Source organism: Myotis lucifugus, unplaced genomic scaffold, assembly GCF_000147115.1.
Source record: "Myotis lucifugus unplaced genomic scaffold, Myoluc2.0 scaffold_580, whole genome shotgun sequence".
Taxonomy (NCBI): Eukaryota; Metazoa; Chordata; class Mammalia; order Chiroptera; family Vespertilionidae; genus Myotis; species Myotis lucifugus.
Window position 1 is genome coordinate 160,296 of NW_005871628.1, and position 19,627 is coordinate 179,922.

General features: G+C 50.1%; 1 protein-coding gene across 8 annotated transcripts in view; it reads right to left on the reverse strand.

Moving 5' to 3' along the window:
- Positions 1 to 7,170: 7,170 nt before the first annotated feature.
- VPS13D (vacuolar protein sorting 13 homolog D) overlaps positions 7,171 to 19,627 on the reverse strand; it is a 210,316-nt gene continuing 197,859 nt past the window's right edge. For 6 of the 8 annotated variants that reach the window (XM_023745772.1, XM_014446840.2, XM_023745776.1 and 3 more), the window contains one exon: positions 7,171 to 7,321. In XM_023745772.1, coding sequence (XP_023601540.1) covers positions 7,186 to 7,321 — 136 coding nt within the window. In that variant the 3' untranslated portion in view covers positions 7,171 to 7,185. The remainder of the gene's footprint in view (positions 7,322 to 19,627) is intronic. The other 2 variants (XM_023745775.1, XM_014446841.2) reach the window with 2 other exon arrangements.

Below are 19,627 nucleotides of genomic sequence, written 5' to 3' on the forward strand. Positions count from 1 at the left end.
CCTCTGTCCTCCCCTCAGCCATCCCCATCCTCCTCTCAGCCACCTCCATCCTCCCTCTCAGCCACCTCCATCCTCCCCTCAGCCACCTCCGTCCTCCCTCTCAGCCACCTCCATCCTCCCTCTCAGCCATCCCCATCCTCCTCTCAGCCACCTCCATCCTCCCTCTCAGCCACCCCCATCCTCCCCTCAGCCACCTCCGTCCTCCCCTCAGCCACCTCCATCCTCCCCTCAGCCACCTCCGTCCTCCCCTCAGCCACCTCCATCCTCCATCCTGAGGTCTCACAAGTCCCAACCTCTCGGAGTTTCCCCGGAGGCACTCCAACCCCGCCCCACTTTTGAACACCTAACTGCTCACCTTCAAAAGCACCGTCAGACACTCACGTGTCCTGTCTCTGGTTCCTGAACAGGACTCAGCGCTGACCATGCTGATGGAGCAGTGGGTCCACATCCCCGCTCCGTCCCCACCACTGAGCACTTGCTCAGCAAGGATCGCCTGCTTCCAGTCGCCATTTAATCACGGCCTCACATGGCCACACTGGAGTTTATTGTTCTATTCCAACTGGTGGGCAATGCCAAGAATGCAGACTTGTGACGTCTCGATGCCCAAATGAAAACTACCCAGCAGCTTTGGGGTCCAGGCCGCTCAGCACACAATCCCCACCTCCTGGGCCTGCCCGTCCTGGGATAGAGCTTGCCCACTTGTTGGAACTACATGGGATCCACATTGCTGGTCCAGGGGAAGGAAAGGAACAGAGAGACAGACAGACAGAGAGCGGTAAACACTGCTTCCCGACTAAGAGGAAGCACCACAGGGCCAGCCAGGCCCTGCTGGGGAATCAGGTGCAGGTGGAGCACGGCCATGGCTGCCGGTGCTGGTGAGCGGCAGGTGGCTGCGGAGGCTGGACTGGCTCTCGAAGGAGACCCCCAAAGCTGGCCCGTGCAGTTGGGTGAGGGCAGGAATGTGCACTAAAAATCCAACTGAGATGATTTCTGTTCTGGGCCCCTCTGCCCCCCACCCCCGCCCCCACGTCACCCCGGCTGGCAGCCCCTGCGGCTGACGTTGTGCACAGCCCTGGAAAGGGCCGGCCTCCCTTCCACGCCCGCCCAGTGGCTGGCATTATTAGTGCACTTTCCACTGGAACTTTTATAGGCTTTAAAATAGACTCCTTTTCAAGATGCCACAGATGGCGCAAGTCCTGGGTCAGGCCAGAACCCTGGGGGGCAGGGCGGCTCTGAGCTGGGAGGCCGTGCTGGGCGGCACCTCCCATGGTGCGCACTCGCGGCAGCGGAGGGAAACCCTGTGGCTGTGGATCCGCCAGGCCAGCTGCCTTCTCTGCGGTCCAGTTTCTTCATCGGACAGAGATGATACTACCTCTCAGCTTCCGGCACAAACTTAGTGAAGTCAAAAGAATTCAAGGCCATACAGATCAGGGAGGGACAGGAGCAGTAAAGGGCACAGATCTCGACGCTGGGAGTCCTGGGGCCCATTCCCAGGAATGTAGTCGGAGTTAAGCCTCGGATTGACCTGTGGCAGAGCCACAAAGAAGTCCCAGCTTAGAGGGTAGAGCCCTCTTAGCTTAATTAAGCTTAACCTTATAGCCCTCCCTAGTTCCTTCCTTGGTGGCTAATGGACTGTGGGAGGTGCAGCAAGTGCGGCCAAAACAAGTGAAACTCACAAGAACATTGTAACTATGTTGACCAGCACCTTGTTTTTCTCTGACTATAAAATAAAGCCTCAGCTTGCTGGCTGGATCCTTCTCTGTGGCCTCATCCAGGCATAGGAGATCCACCAAGCCCCAGCTATATTCTCTTTGTCTGTCTTTTCTTTAATCCTTCACCGCCCCTCCTCAGGCTCACTAAACCCTTGGCTGTGCTGGCACGGCACACAGGAAGGGAGACAGTGAGCCACAGCAGGCAGCTGGAGCACAGGATCCCCACCCCGGGCGGCACAGGATCCCCACCCCCGGTCGGCACAGGAACCCCACCCTGGTCGGCACAGGATCCCCTCCCCAGTTAGCACAGGAACCCAGAGATGGACCTGGCAAACCAATCTCCATTTTCCTCCTGCCACTTCCTTGGCAGCGCCCCCTCTCACACACACGTGCACGCGCACATACTAGTACACACTTGCAGGCACATGCACACATACACACGTGTGTGCATATGCACACAATGCACACACACATACATGCACACACACTTTTTTTAAAATTATAAAATCTGGAAACCGCATTGAAGAATAAATGAAACTGAGCTCAAGATGAGGGGTTCTCTCTTGTAATGGAGACCGACCCCAAACTTGTCACTGCCAGAAAGAAGCCAAAAGTCGGGGGTAAGAGAAGCAGGGCCCAGCAGTGCTCCGGGCAGGCTCCGCTGCCAGCACCCTCCCTTCCTGGCCATCCACCCGCGGAGGCCTGCCTCCCCAGGCTTCACTTGAGGGGCTCAGGGCTTGCCAACGGAGCAGCCGTGGCTACTGCTGTGTGCCTGTTGAGTCAGACACTGGCTTTCTGCTCTGTCCCCCATGTAACCGCGCTTCTTCACGCAGGGCTGCTCGGGCCCACGAAGGCGTGGCGCTGGGACACCTCGAGGCTGACACAGAGAAAGACAGCCCCCGGGTCTCAGGTGGCCCTGAGTGCATCCCGCTAGTCTCTGACCTGCTGGGGACTCGGAGGGATGGGGAATGAAAGCACGTGGCAGGAACGGAGTTCGGGACCAGGACGTCCCTCAGACACGAGCACCGGAGGCCACCGGGTTCTGGGGCCTGTCTCAGGTTGCTGTAGGTGCTACTAATCCTACACAAAGCAGGGTTTTCAGACTTTGGTTAAAAGTTTTACTTTAACGCTCCTTCACGAAGAGAAAGAGGAACGCTGACTTGGGATAGTGTCACAAAGTTTCTTCAGAGAGAAAGGAAGGCTGAGCACACGGCGCACACCACCCTGGGAGCTTGGGCACCCGGACAACACCCCAGACCACGACCACCTCGGGGGCTTTCTCAGCAGCACCGGTGGCATCACCAACGCCAGTCTGGGCTCACACTCGGTGGCATGGAACGCCTCCTCCAGGCCACATGGGCAACGGGACCTTCTCCCTTCTCTCCGCAGCACATCTCTCCTCCGCCTGCGGGACCAGGACGGCCCACAGCCTTCCCCAGCTTTCCAGGCTGCATTGATCACTTCCCGGTGGCCCATAACACATGGCTCACACTTCTATTTTAAAAGCAATCCTGTGTTACAGATAGTTGGTGATATTGTCTGTTACCCCTGCTAGACTGTAAACGTGCGGAGGAAACAGCAAATTCCTTACTCGTCCTTGCACAGGATTCAATAAATGTACATGCTTGGTAGTCTCAGAAAATGACAATGAAATGACATCGTAAGGTCAACGTGCCACTTCGCATGCTGGCTGTAGCCTACCCTGTGGTAAAGGTAAAACATCATCTCAGATCTGCGTTTATGGATTAAAGACTTAGCAAGTCCTTACCCTCGGTCAGGACAGCTGGAAAACCCGCCACATGAAAGTTGTAATTCGGTGGCATACCAAAGCATGTCAATTCCCTAGGTGTCAATGCTTATGACAGATTATTTCCTGGTTTAGAAAAGGAAGCCACCGAACTCTATCCCTTCCTCACAAGGACCTGTCTTGTTTTGACTATGAGGTTTGTATTTATAATTACGTGCTATTAGAATCAACACTATGACCTGTGCTCAAACAAATCTTCCTGCTTTCTCTCTCTCTATCTGCAACAGCTCAAGGACAGGCGAGACACAAATACCTAAACATTACGTTTACAAAGAGGGTAAGGGGGGAGAAGTTTACTCTGGGTTTTATTTCTTCCTGTGCTCTCTGAACTTATTAACCATGCATGAGTTTATTTCATCAAAAAGAGAAAGGACTTAGCTCATTGGTGGATCTATAGGCTATGTTTGTTTTATTTTTTACATTTTTTCTGTACGTAACTTGGTCTGTGATGAAGGATTGGAAATAAAATAGCCACTTTTATTATTTTTTTTAAAAGAAAATGAGGTTCCTGGCTACAGATAGACACCAGTCATAAAGAAAAATCAATTTAATCAGATAGGACAAATTTTACTTTGACATCAGCTTAAGCCAGAGGGATCCTATTTCAAAACCCAAATTGAGAAAAATGGGAAGCAATGGTAATTCTGCAACATACCAGAGAAATATTCGATTCATTCGAAACTAAAGCCTCCGCAGCTGGCCAGACCTTCAGTCGCATGTCAGTAACTATCTTTTTAATACTAATTAATTAAATAAAATGAAAAAAAAATGGGATGAAACTTGATCTGGGAGCACAAAGTTGAAGTAACCATGGCACTGGGACTTTGTGGGGTTTTCGCTGCATCAGGAAGTAATTACACAATATTTTCCAGAAGTGAAACAGTGAGTCTAACTGGAAAAAAATGTGGAAACATTTAGTTAGAACAGTAGAGCAAGGTATTAAAGATCCTTTTAAGGGGTTAACTCTGAAGGAAAATATGCAAATAATTAGGTCTGTAAACATGTTCTTAATTACAATTCTAGGATAAAAGTCAGAGGTATAATTGGCACTCGTGTGCTTTTCCTGAAAATCCTTTCTTGCAAAGTGACGATTCTAATGCTCATGTCGCCAGGAGGACCCTGCCTGGCAGCTGAGGACCCATCAGAGAAACACCGCTGAGTCCCTGGCGACTCCTCCTCGCACACAGAGGAAGGCCGTGGGCACCTGCCTCCTTCCACACTCACCGGCGAGATTTACCCCACATGCGTGGAGACACGTGGTTTTCATCTTTAGTCAAACTTCACTCATGCCAATCTCTTTCCCCAGTTCACATGAACTTCAAGAGTTTCAGGAAATCTATTTTAGCGACTCCACTCGGATTCCCGTTTTCAGTTTGCCACGGCTGTTCTCAGGGGGTGCGGCTCACTTTCTCCCTAAGCTTCTGGCACATGTCATTCTACCGAAAATGAATTTCGCAAGGACTAGAGATGGAATTAAATGCACAATGTACAGTAATTTATAATCTCAACCTTTGATACCGCTCCAAAGAAGGAAAAGTGAACATTAATATAATGTTAAACTGCAGCTACACAAGCATTTCCTGAGTGCCCATGACGTGCCAGGCACTGTTCTAGGTGCTGAGGGCTCTTCTGAGAATGGAACAGACACAGCTCCCTGCCCTCCTGGGGTCACCATTCTAGCAGACTCTGCCCTTGCCAGGTTGAACCTGAAGGATGACTTCTGGGCCTTCTATCCAAAGGCCAAAAGTCCCACCAGAAAAGTGGCACAGCCTGGCCAGCGTGGCTCAGTGGTTGCGCATTGACCTATGAACCAGGAAGTCACGGTTCAATTCCTGGTCAGGGCACAATGCCTGGGTTGCAGGCTTGATCCCCAGTGTGGAGTGTGCAGGAGGATCAATGATTGATGTTTCTCTCTCTCCCTTCCTCTCTGAAATCAATAAAAAAAATATATATATATTTTAAAAAGTGGCATAAAGAGCAGTCACGTCACCAAATCCTCACCACAAGGAAGCAGGAATATACAGTCATCCCTGGAGTGAGACCCCATTAGGATTCTGGATACTGGAGTGATGGCCAGGGCTGAGGCTGGACTAAAAGAACAGAATGTACAAATGACGCCTGCCATGGACTGAATTAAGTCCCCCTTCATTTCCGATGTTGGAGCCCTCACCCCAATGTGACTGTTTGGAGTATGAAAGTAATTAAGGTCAAATGAAGTCCTAAGGGTGAGGCCCTGATCCTACAGGATTAGTGTTCTTATGAGAGACACCAGACAGAGATCTCACTCTCTTTCTTGTGCCATGTGAGGACACAGCAAGAAGGTGGCCACCTGCAAGCCAAGAAGAGAGCCTTCACCAGTAACGAAATCAGGCATCACCTTGACCTTGGACTTCCCAATGTCCCAAACTATAAGAAAATAAATTTTGTTGTTTAAGCCACTCTGTCTACGGTGTTTTGTTACAGCAGCTGGAGCTGACTGAGACAATGTAATGCACCTCCATCAAGAGCCCTTCCAGGAACACTGCAGAGGGTGCGGGTAACACCAAACACATCCAGGGAGGCGCCATCCTATCCAGCGGGCAACAAATGGATTCTGGATTTGACTGCTGATGCCCCCATTCAAATGCTGCTACAGAAATACGAGATGGAGTCAGTTCACCACTGTCTCTACCAATGACACTGAAGGTTACCCTCTACTTCGGACACTTCTCCACCAACCCAAAAGCAGCCACAGCCCTCAGAAACTTCCCTCGTTTGCTTTATCTTAAAGTGATACATAACCATTGAAAGAAATTAAACTAGCGCTGGCCGGGGGCTCAGCTGTTTGGAGTGTCATTCGTACACCGAAAAGACTGTGGTTCTATTCCCAGTCAGGGCACATACCTAGGTTGTGGGTTCGATTCCCCATTGGGGCATCTATATGAGGCAACTGACCAATGTTTCTCTCTCTCTCTCTCTCTTTCTCAAATCAATAAACATATCCCTGGGTAAGGATAAAAAATAAATAAAAGAAATTAAACTAGCATTTGCTACTCATCAGGCATAACTAACTGCTTTCTCTGGGCTGGTGGCTCTAACACTTACTTAGGCTAGTGAGCATATTATATGAAAAGTCCCCACAGAATACCCTAAAATACTGATATACTGAATTCTATCCTATCAACACGGGATAATTTCACTAGTTTAAAATACTACAAGAGCCCAGGAATAGAAGGCTCCTCATTCAAAGAGAAACAAAAAAATCCTAAGAAAATTGCATTCCCCAAATTTTCAGCTACTAGTTATTATTGGTTTATCTGCTTTGTTTCACTAGCTTTCAGCAGCAAACACTAGAACACTAAAGTTTAAGACAATTTTACAGGGTTTTGGAAAAAACCCTGTAAAATTGAGAGTATTTTATTATCATCTCTCTTTGATCTAGAAAGAAATTGCCACTTTCTAGAAATAAAACATGAAGGCCCCACTCTGAAACTCAGTTTGAGAAGCACAGCTTTAAGAAAAAGGCTGTTTTCAAGCGGCTTATCTGAACCTCTAAAACATTTGGGCCCAGGAATCTCTGACCAGTTCCAAGGTCTAAGAGTCATGATGATACTCGGGTCAGATGGGAACGTCTCAGACTCCGAGACAGAAAAGACAACTCGGCAACCAACAGGGCCGGTTCCCCACTTACAACTCATCCTGTATGTTGTCCGTCAGCTTGAAGAGCTGCTCCTGCCCTTCGGCCTGGCTCTCCGAGTAGCGGGGGAGCAGCCCCTGGGGCCCCGTGCAGCACCGCGGCTTCCGCACCCTCTGCGCCTGCGTCCTACGTGGGGAAAGGGACAAGAAGCAGAGGTTAGGTGTTAGAATGATTTCCCAGCTTCATCTAAGACAAACCCACTACTTACCACAACACACACTCTACGTTTAGTGACTGGAATTACTGTGATGCACAATGAGATTGGGGTTAAAGATACCAATTTTGAATTAGAACCTTGCCTTCGCCTTCTCCTAGCTATGTGAAAATGGACAAGTCGGTTAACTTCTTTAACCCTCGGTTCATTTTCTCTGTAAAATCAAATAAAATAATGCCCGACACGCCTGTGCCTGACAGAATGTGGCTGTCCACCAGAGGTGGCTGTGCCTGCTGTGGTCATCACTGCTGGACTTCGATCCGGGCACCTCCAGACTTTCAGGGTGGGGAAGAAGGGTGAGGGACTGTGGGCATTTAAAAGCATGTGCCCAGCTGCTGGATTTCTTCTACGATGCGCTCAGCTGCCTGGGGACAGGGTGAGGGGCCCAGGAACCACGTGAGGAGGAAGAAAGGCTCCGTGGACGGGCCCCAGGCCACAGCCCGGGTCCTGCAGTGGCTCTCACTCAGGCCACTCAGCTGTCGGCTGCCCGAAGGAATCTGCTTTGCTATGGCTTTCGGGCAGTGATGTTGTCTTTGTCCACAAACCACATACAGGATAACTGATAAGTGCTTTTTGGTGTTTTCCTAGAAACAGGAGTCCGTATTTGTCTTGGAAAGGCTGTGCATATTTCAGATGACTGATAAGAGTGCGCCGGGTCTGTCCGCGGCCTTGTACTTGCTGTACTTTTCATTATTTGTTCCTGGATTCCACCAAAGCACAACACCCCTCTAGACACATCGAAAAGAGGCACAGGCTTGCACCCCGAGTTGGCGCTTCAGAACCAGGTCCTTGCAAGGGCGATGAGTGCCCCAGGGGGCCAACTGGGGTCATGATATGGGCAGAGAGTCAGCAAGTTGCCACTGGCCACGCCTCCTGGACAGGCCTGCACTCCACTCCACTCACCAGGCCAGGACGTCCGAAGCACACCTGGGGGATGCTGTTTTGCTGTGCTGGAAAGCCAGAAATCCAGCGAGGATTTTTTGAAAGCTCACGAATAAGAGTGCCCTAAGAACTACTAGTTGTGCTCTTCCAGAGTGATGTAAAGAGACTGTAAAGTAGTCCCTACAGTCTGTGCTAAAGGAATGGGTAAAAGGTGATTTTATTTATATCATACACTCCCACTAGCCATAGTCTCATGCCTTCTTCTCCAAGACTCAGGCCTCCTGCTGGCTGGTTAGATCCCAACTAGTGACTGAGGGGTGGAGGGCGGCGGAGAGGCTGCTGCTGACCCATCGGCGGAGAGGTGGGCAACTGCTGGTGAGGACGCAGCCATCAGGGCACGTAAGGAAACCAAGGGAGGGAGCGAGGTGGGCTTTCCTGGCAGCAGAGCCCCGTTCTCGCTCCCACCTAGTGAAACACCCACTGTCACTCCCAACACTGCCAAGTGTCTGTTCCCCACCGGGGTCCTACCATTCTGTCCCCAGGAAGCTCCTGGGAGAGGTCTGGCTATGGGGGCAGAAGCTCAGAGGCCCCTCCAAGAGAGATGTGACGGGGCCTGTTCCTCACCACCTTTCAGCATCTTCCCCAACCCATTGGGAGCTCTGCAGGCTCGATGTCCATCTACATCCCCCATCCAACATCCCTCCATCTCTGTCACAACTGACGATGACCTCTGGATTGGTAACGGATTATTACAATAACCTTACGCCTTATTCTATTTCCACCCGGGTCCACTCTCCTCATAGCAATGGGAATGACCCTTTCAGAATGCAAGTTAGATCAGTCAGTCACGTGCTCAAAACACATTAGCTTCACATCTCACTTAGATAAAATATTTGCTCCCTGCATGGCACCCCATCTGGAGTGTAAGCGACATGAGAAGAGGATTTTGTCTCGTTCCTTCTCGCTCGGGAACTAGAACAGAGCCTGATTCACGGGGGAGAAGCAACGCACCTTAGATGAGTAAATAAATGAATGTGTTTGTGGGTGGGGGCAGGGATAGGGCCACTGTGACTATTGAACTAAGAAAGGAAAGGTGACATGCAAATTGGTGGAGAGCTAGAAGACTGGAGTCTGGGCTCTGACAGTCTACAAAGTCAAGGCAAAATGAAAACCAGCTAGAATCCCAACTCCTGATGGAAAGGGCTGGGGTGGGTCTGTCCCGTTCACTGATCTTCAAAGCAAAGGAGGAGCCTGGAGGCAAAGTCATGAAGCTATGCCTCCGCTAACACAGGCACTTCCCTCGGAAGAAACGATCTTCCATTAAAGTGGGAAAAACATGCCCCCAAGAGAGGAAACTTACTCCGAGCCCTAACCTCCTCTGATGGGACCCAGGGAGCCCAACAGGCCAAGGAAAGGTGCTGGGCTCTGGACCTGAGCCTTGGAGCCCACATCTTATATAGCCATGGACTATGGGAGATGGAAGTAAGTGTGCCTCACATCACCACATCACCACCAGCTTTCTGCTGCACGAATGGGTATAAAATGGCACCTTACTGTCCTCTCATTCCCACCCTCTCTGCTCTACCTAAATGGAAATGGTGTCCAATAAAAAGGCAGAGTGGCTGGCGCCTGCCCATGGGCACCAGAACTGAAAGATCCTTGCCAAGCTCTCAGGCCCACCGCTGGGGGACCCCCCGGGACCTCCCCGGGCCTCCTCTGCTTGCCCCGCTCCTCTCCTCACCCTCACCTCTACTGTCCAGACAGGCTGCTTCTAGGGCAGGTCTGGCACTACATCCTGCGGATAACAGATCATTAAACAAGAGGTGGCAACACTCCGCCCACTCACCTCTCGGCAGCTGACAGCGCCTCTTGCTAACTAACCTGGACATGAAAGGTAGTTTACAACACCAGTCTGCCTAGTGCATATGCAGCAACTCTGACGCCACAAACCTTTGTTTAGCCAGAGGTCTGTGGTGTACTTAATTGCTGCCAGCTGGGGGCTGCTCGGCCATTTTAAGCCCTCGGCGGCTGCGGTTTACAAATTTCACAGTGTATAGAAAGAAGCAGGCCTTCCAGTCAACCAGCTAATCCAAAATGTCAGCACCAAACCAACCCGGGCTTTGAACTCCATGAACACGTCAGGGAGTCGGCTGTGCAGCACGGACGGGCCTCCCCGGGGAAGGGCTGCTGATACAGTGGCTGATCCACTGCAGATATCCGCCGGGGAGAGAGGTCCATGCCCAAGCCGGCGCCCGGCCACTGCTCTCTGACACGCACTGGAGGCCCAGCCGAGGACCAGAGCAATGAAAACAGCCCTGTCCTTCTCCTTAGGCAACAACAAACCCAAACAAGGTGACACAGGAAGACCTAACCAGTTCCACTTGGCTGACCTCGCCTTTCAGCCGAGGGTCAACAGGTGGCCAGCCATTATTTGTTCTTCGCTTACATGATGAGTAACTATGTCATAGTGCTATTAGCTGAAGACAGATGTTGTACACACATACACATGCCCCTGTACAGCTTAAGCTATCAGTTGGTTGAGAAATCTGTCATGGCCAATGTCTATCAACCCCGTGAGTTTCAAAAACAATCGCAGAGGAGGAGAAAGTGTGTGTCAAACAGGGGACTTCCCGGCGCTGACGATGCCACCTTCATCAGGGGCCCTGCGTACTGACCCCACGGAGTGATGGATTGTGCCTGCATCTACTTCACGTGTGCGTCCCAGACTTTTGTTGTAATTAAATCTCTTACTGATACATATATACTGTGTTTGACGGCACAAACAAGTAGGCAGCGAACAGCGGGTCAACCCGGACCATCGCTTCACATGTGGCTAATGGCTAACAGTTCTAAGGCACCAAGATTCTCGACTGAATGGCTCCATCAAGCGTTTGTCAGTCTCTAAAAGAACTCAATGGTCTAAACCAGCCGTGGGCAAACTACGGCCGGATCCGGCCTGTTTGAAATGAATAAAACTAAAAAAAAAAAAAAAGACCGTACCCTTTTATGTAATGATGTTTACTTTGAATTTATATTAGTTCACACAAACACTCCATCCATGCTTTTGTTCCGGCCCTCCGGTCCAGTTTAAGAACCCATTGTGGCCGAGTCAAAAAGTTTGCCCACCCCTGGTCTAAACAGTACTCTGCACGGAGTGTGGTGGTTAAGCTTCCCCTGGTAGCCACTGCCGGACAGCAGCTGGAAGGCGGAGAAGCCTGCGGGCCACCAGCTACCTCTGTCCTCGGACGTGCAGCCCCTCCCCGGGCGTAGGGGGAAAGCACCCCCTCTCCACACGGATGCCGCTCCTCTCAGCGCAGGGCATCCAGGACGGCTCTCCTGGAGGGACAGCCTAGAGTTTGGCTCGGTTTACATCAGAGCCCATGACGAACAGAAACCCACTTTCTAGACCCTATCCAGGGATGGCACTGAACATGTAGGGTTAATAACTACTGAGCTCTGACTGTGTTAAAACTCGAACCAAGAAATCTACCAAATACCTACGACAGTTTGGATTTTGAACACAAACCAGGCTGGGCAGAAAGGAACCCTACGGCAGTCGAGGTTGGCTCCTAAATGAAGCTACTGAGGATCCAAACCGAGCGGCCAGAAAGCAGCCTGCTCGGAGCCTGAGAATGGCTTGTGCCGCCTCTGCCCCAGCGCCCACCCCATGCAGTGAACGCTTCCTGAGCATCATAGGCACAGGCCAGCGCCAGGCTCTAGGGAGACAGGCAGGAACCACGCTGCCAGGGGCCTTATGGAACCTAATGGAGGAGATGAACAGAAACAGGCAACAAGGGCTGGGAGGACAGGCTCCGGAGCCAGGCTGCCTGGGCTGAATCCCAGTTTCCCCATTTACAACCTGGGACCTACGGCAAGTTGTGTAACCTCTCGGAGCCTTGGTTTCCTCATCTATGAAATAGATGAGGGGATAGTAATGGGGTTGTTGTGAGGAGTAAGTCAACACGTGTATATGTTTATAACAAACAGAACTTGGTACATAACGAACACTCAGTAGAATGCTCCCTATGATGAGGATAACAATGACGCTCCTCGGTAGAGGCTGCCATGGGTACAAGAGAAGGGCCCTAACCAGGTGGCTGAAGCCCAAGGTGGGCTGGGTCCAACGTCCAACATAGTTTTCTTATTGGGGAACCGGCTTCAAACTGAAATATTCCCCTTTCCCTTTGCTTTCTTGTTAACAACATTCTCCTTACCTCTCCCTAGAGTTCTGAAGTCATTGCGTAAAAACACATAAACTCCCACATTGTATGGTCACAATTGCGAATGTGGGAAAGACGCTGAATCATGTTGTTAGAAATTCTATTACTGTCGCTGTAAGTTTTAGGAATTTGACATCCTGCGGTGGGGGAAGACATTTCCTGGGCTGAATTTTCTCCCATCAGTGGGATTCACACCTGACTTGTTTATAGGGGTCAAGGCTTCCTATAACCTAACACATATTTTGGGGACCCCATGACATTGCAACTGTGACAGTGGGTAGGACTAATGCCACAGATATGTCTACTGGGATTTAAAATCTAAGAACAAAACAACTACTTGTTAACGAACTGCCTTGAGGTGAGCCTGCCTGTTCATGGGGCTGGGGGAGGGGCAAAGCAGACTGGCTTCATAAAGAATTCCAACAAGGGGACAACGTTACAGTGAGGTTACATCTGCTTGAGTTGGATTTCCAAAACCCTCACTTCTGCATGCATTCTGGGGAGGCTGTGCTTTAAAAAAAAATAGTAGACAACTTATAAGGTGGCTTGCAACTTTCTACACTATCACAAAAATGAGGTATTTTACAAATGCAGGCAAGCTTAATTTGGGTTCTAGGTCCACCACTCTGAATCAGATGCATACAGGAACCCCTCCGCCATGGCCAAGCTCCCTGCTGAACTGTCACTTTTAATGCCCATCCGAAGATACTTCACATGGGCCCAAATACACAATTTCTGGTAAACTTGATTCGTGCCTATTAAGTACAAATTCTAACGACAACAAACTGACTAAAAAACCAGGTATTTTCAGGTCGATTTCTAGAAAATGATTACGTAATTAAAAAAAAAAATCATTATGTTATCTATCTTCTCCCAAAGTTGATCTCTCTTAAAAAAAAGATTTTAGAGAGAGAGGAAGGGAGAGGAGGGAGAGAGAGAAACATTGATCAGTTGCCTCTTGAACGTGCCCCAACTGGGGATCGAACCCAAGACCTAGGTATGTGCCCTGACTGGAAATCGAATCTGCAACCCTTCAGTCACGGATGACGCTCCAGCCAACTGAGCCACACTGTCCAGAGCCACAGCTGATCTTTTAAGGAGACAGACAGAGTTTAGGAGTGTGTGTTACGGAGAAGAACATAAGGCTTCGGGAAGAAACCAACACAGAGGGAAACCCCAGTCCAGTCGCTTGTTAGCCGAGTGATCCTGATGAAGTTGCTCGCAGCCTGTTTCCTTATCAATAAATGAGAATATAATACTTATTGATCATATTGAGAAGATATATGGAAAGTGCCCAGCACAGTGCACACAGTAGGTATCATAAACATTGTCTCCCTTTCTCCTACCCTTATCCACAATCACTGTATGTCAAGTCAATTTAAAACACCTAAGTGCAAAACTTAAAACTTAGGTGTGAAGTTTGAGTCTGAGGGCTCGCTGTGAACCCTGACGTCTGGACACTTGGGCTCCTCTAAGGAGTCAGTGCCTCGCTCAGAGGCGCACACTCGCTTGGCCTACCCCACCCAGAGCTGACTTGCTTCAACTTTTTTAAAGAGCTAGAGCTAAGCAGCCTAGCAGCTCAAGAAATGATACCAAATGCTCAATTCCTAGGGTTGGAATTCCCAGAGCTCTAGCAGACTGCCATTCATAAATTCACCAGCGCGGAGGTCTTCCAGGGAGAGCACCTGCTCTGAGTGGAGTTGGAAAGGCAACCTGAAGCCATCCACCCCTGAAAGTGGAGCTGCTGACTGAGGGGCTGGGCTGTCTGTCCTCAGCACCCTGCCCCGGGGGCCCCCTCAGGACCGAGGCTGAGCAGGTCTGGGGGTGCTGCAGCCCCCAAGGGGCCTGCTCTGTGATTTGTTGCTTTTTCAAGACCACCTACCCATTCATTCAGGCCGGACTTTTTACTCAGGTTTTTACTATCAAACAGACGAGGTGCAAAAGGAGAAGATACTTCAGAATGGACCAGGCCACTGAAACGTACAACCTCCCTGCGAATGAGAGCGTATGCACAGCCGCCACACTCACAGGGGTGGACAGGATCCGTGTCGGCCCTGAGGTCAGACTCTGGGTGGTAGAGGGAGAGACTGAGACCCTGGGAGGAGGCTCACAGAGCCTGCCAGCGGCCCGCCCTCTCCAGCCCCCAACTTTCCCAGGGAGGGGCTCCCATTCTGAACCGGGCCGAGGCCTGGAAAGTCTGGTGAGAGCGGAACGGAGGCCACGTGAGGCCAGAGTTCTAGTCTCTTCTCTGCATTGTTGTGTCCCAGCACCTGGAACAGGGCCGGGCACACAGCAGGTGCGCAGCACACACACGAGAGGAAAGGACCAGCGGCCACAAGCCTGGATTACAACTGGGGGCAGAAGAGCCCCAGGGGCCGCCTCTGAAGCCAAGAGAGTGGAGAAGGCAGCCTGTCGTGGGCCCCTCCTCCTCCTCCTCCTCCTCCTCCTCCTCCTCCTCTTCCTCCTCCGAGATAGGCTGGGGGCTGGGACTGACCCAGGAACCCCTGGAGCACAAGCAGGCTGGTCATTCCATGGAGGAGCGACACTAGAAAGTTACTGACCGAAGCCACAACTAGGTCGTGTTCCCCCGGGACAACTGCCCAGCGCCCCGGCTGCACTTCTCCAGGAAAGGAAAGGGCAGTGGGGCCCAGGGGCCCGCTCCCTGTGGAGGGTCCAACCCCGTCTTGACACTTAAGCAACTCAGAACCTCCCGATGATGGATTCTCTGCACTGGCTCAAACTCCACCAACTTCTTCCAAGGGTTTTACTGTACGGCTCTCATTCTTTTAATCCCAACTTTTGGGTTCTTTTTGACCTAGAAACATAAAGAAATCCACCAATCACCGACTCCTTATCTTCCTTTGGCCAGCTGGTGCCTTCTTATTCTTTGTCTTCAAATTTAACCCTGGCCAAGCTTTCTCAAGATGCCAAAGCCACCACTAGTCAAACCTGCCCCTCTGCCGCCAAGAGATGGCACCTTCTTGACCTTGGTCATCCTGGCTCTGGCCCATCATCCTAATGCCCTCAAGAGTATCTTGGATTTTTCTCTTTGTTCTGGCTCTTGCCACAGAGCCCGGGTATCAAGCCAGAGCGAGAATGAGGCCAGGAGCACGCCCATGTGTCTGAATGGGGACTGGCTCAGGGGTGGCCTTTCCCTTTGGACAGGAAGGAAGCGAGCACAAGCTGGCAGCGGTGACACCCTGCGGTGCCTCTAAGTGGGGTACATCCCTGCCCGGTGCCATGACGTTCAACCTGGTGACAAAAGATTATTGTTCACCTGGTGACAGGAAGGCCGAGCTGCCTTCTAATTAAGTGCCCCAGTGCGAACATGAATGGACTGATTGCCACAGTCCATCAGCCCTTGGCAAACTGGTTTGTTTGGTCTGGACAGCAAACATTCCGCACTACTGGATTTTTTTTCTCCCAGATCCCCTGAGGCCCCATCACCCCCTAAACCTTTTATAAAAACTACAATCTGTTCTGCTGTCTCGAGTTACATTCTGTAAATAATAAGCAACGCTGATGAAATGCAAAAAGCTGAAAATTCGCAAAGCAGAAAGATCTGTAGTATGTCCCACATCTGTGTCACATTACATGTGCGCTCAACAGACTTGCTGATTCCCGTCTAATCAGCACACAAGGGTGACGTGGGCCAGAAGGGCTCTCCTGCTACGTGCCACAGCGGGGCCACCGAGGCAGCCAAGGAGGGGCCGGCGCTGCACCATGCGGGGGAGATGCCGAGCCCACGACGCAGAGACTGAGCGGCTTGCTCAGTCCTGGGACATGTGCACGGCAGACTGTGGGTCACCGCTGTGGTCAGGCCGGGGACAGCTACGGCTCAGAACCCTCCTCCCCGGTCCTCAATGTGGCCGAGCTGGGCCCGTGGCGGTTAAGCTAAATAACATGTTGTAATGACAAAATGTCTCATTTGAAGGGGTTGGCTCCCTATACATTAAAATGCCTACAAAGTAAAAATAGAACAAAAGGAAACCAATTAGAGTCCACTTGGCAGAATGCTTAGGGGCTACTAGAGATGTTAGTTGTGATGCCAGGCAAAATTTGATCCCATCTTTACTTCTTCCAAACATTTTGCACGCATATGCACACACACACTCACACACACATGCACGTGTGTGTGCACGCATGCAGGCACTCATACTCCCATTTAAGAAACATTGGCAGAGCCTATGAGGGAACTTGGCATGCTTTAAACTTGTGGTGTCATACTAAGCCCCTCAATGATTAGAAGGCTCCGTGTTGGGGAAAAAAACCCAAACAGATTCAGACTCCACAGGGTCTGTAAGCAGAGGGCGCGGAGCCTCAGGGACACTCTTGGGAAAACTCGGTGCACTGCCACCTCAGCCAGCTCCCCTAGGTCGGTATGTTCCCATCAACGTTAGTGAGAGACGTCAGAGCTGAGACTGGGGGCCACCGAGTGTCTCTGCAGCTGCGATTACTGGGCTGACTGTGCCCCGGGCACTGACCTGCACGGCACTCAATAAGGAAGTGTGTTATTAGCACTGCATTTCATGGAGGAGGAAGCCGTGCCTGGGAGAGATGGTGAAGTTCGCCCAAGGCCATTCCGCTGGTAAGTGGCAAAGACAAACCTGGTCTTGGGTTTTTCTGATTTTCTTGGACTCAGCACACTTATTAGCAGCATGACTGTGGATGGAAACCTAACTCTGAGTTCATCACCGCAGTAAGCATTCTGGAGATGCTGGAGGCCCCCAGAGAAGCACTAGCGCAGTGGTTCTCAACCTTCCTAAAGCTGCGACCCTTTAGTATAGTTCCTCATGTTGTGGTGACCCCCAACCATAAAGTTATTTTCGCTGCTACTTCCTAACTGTAATTTTGCTACTGTTATGAATCGTAATGTAAATATCTGATATGCAGGATGTATTTTCATTGTTACAAATTGAACATAATTAAAGCATAGTGATTAATCACAAAAACAATATGTAATTATATATGTGTTTTCTGATGGTCTTAGGCGACTGCTGTGAAAGGGTCGTTCGACCCCCAAAGGGGTCGCGACCCACAGGTTCAGAACCGCTGCACTAGTGTGACCCTGGAGAGCTTACAATCCAACTGAGAAGCTGAAACTTACATCTTGGCAATGACTGTGGAAGAAACCTAGACCCTGTCCCAGGGATGAAAGAGCAAAGGAGGTCTGGCACCCACACTGCTAGTACAGAGGGTAGGATGGGCTTCCTGGGAAGGCCGGGCTTCACGTAGAGCCCCGCCTAATGACAGAGCGAGATTTCTATTACTAAAATAATATACAGCATCAGTACCAACCTGCCAAGTGTTTTGGTTGTTTTAATCCTCACCCGATGATATTTTCCCATTGCTTTCAGATAGAGTGGAAGGGCAGGGAGAGGGGGAGAGAGAGGGAGAAACACGGATGTGAGAGAGACACATCGATTAGGTGCCTCCCGCATGCACCTTGACCGGGGCTGGGGAATGAACCTGCAACCCAGGTACGTGCCCTTGACTGGGAATCAAACCCTTGAACCTTTGGTGTGAGGACCGATGCTCTGACCACTGAGCTACACCGGCCAGGGCCCAACCTGCCAAGTTTTAACAGGAATTAACGTTAAATACTAAGAATGAGAAGGAAACAAATAGCAAGATAAAAGCCAGTTAACAGACCACACCATATACAACCTAAAAACATGTACTGAAGCCCCACTCTTGATGCTAAAGCAACCAGCTGAAGAACCATGAACAGCGACAGCTTTCCTTTATTAGTCACGATGCAGCTTTAACTCACATGAGTGAAATACTCCAGGTGATTAATCTCACTTTCATGAATACCTGGAGATATGGACTAAGATGGTACTAATATGGATGAGATAGTGAGGAAATGACAACTATTGGAAGCAGAGGACCAAGGCAGGATGAGAATAAACAAAAAACACACTAAAAAGGAAGATAAATTCTGACCTCAAGGGGGTTAAAAGGATTGGGGTGAAGAATATGCAGATAATTCACAAAAGAAGACATCCAAATGCCAACTGAAATAGGAAAAGATGACTCAACCCTCCTATTTATCAAAGAAATCCAGGCAGCAACACAGACGTGCTCTCACACTGGCAGACTTCGCAGAGTGACAAGGCCCTGCTCTTAGTACCGCATCAAATTCACAAAACTCCCGCTGGATTCTGAGTGAAGAGCCAGGACTGGCAGAAACAGGCCTCCCAAGCCTGCGGTGGGAGGTCATATTGCTCCGACTTCCTAGAAGGCGATTTGTGATGTATTTCAAAACAGAAAATGTACACACCCTCTAACCCAGCAATTTTATTTTTAAAATTGAGAACTAAACACATATGAAAAGATATATGTAAAAGATGTTTACAATAGCAAAATATAGGAAAGCAATAAAGGACCAATTAAGTATATTATTGTAATATAAGTGTTAAAAATGATTCACTTTTGGGATGGAAAGATGTTGTAGAGTCACTGTTAAGTGAAAAAAGGTTAGGCATCAATATTCGTGCTCCTATTTATGTGAAATCGTATACAGGTATTTCTTGGTGTGTGTACATATATACAAATGCACAGAACCTGGCACGATTACCATGGTTAGCTTTTTGGTGATTATTGACCAGGGATGAGTTCTTATTTTCTTTTTAAAAATGGGAATAATAGTAGCGATCTACTCAGTTTGCTGTAAGAATTAAAGAGAGAATTAGTACAAAGTCTTTGGAATACTGTCTATACACTGTACGTGCTCATATGTGGTTTACATTTTCAGAACCGTTTCCATGTGTACACATCTTTAAGCTCAGACAATAGAACCACGGTTTAAGAAGATGATTCAGGGAGCAGTCAGGCACAAATGCCAACATGTCTCAAGCACACTTAAGAAGCAAAGCATGAATGAGGACACACTCCTGCCATCACACGCTGTGCACAGCGCGGTGGGGTGCAGGCTGGGAAAGGAGGAGCCTGCAGGGCCGGGCCTCACCTGGAATGGCTCTCGCTGGGCAGTGGAGTCCCAGTGGAGCTCTCTCCAGAGGCAGCCTACAGATGGGCCATTCCTCTGGATGCTGCTTCTCCCAAGACTGGAGGCCGGCCCCACGCTACATTGGATGGAGGTGGCCGCGGAGGCTG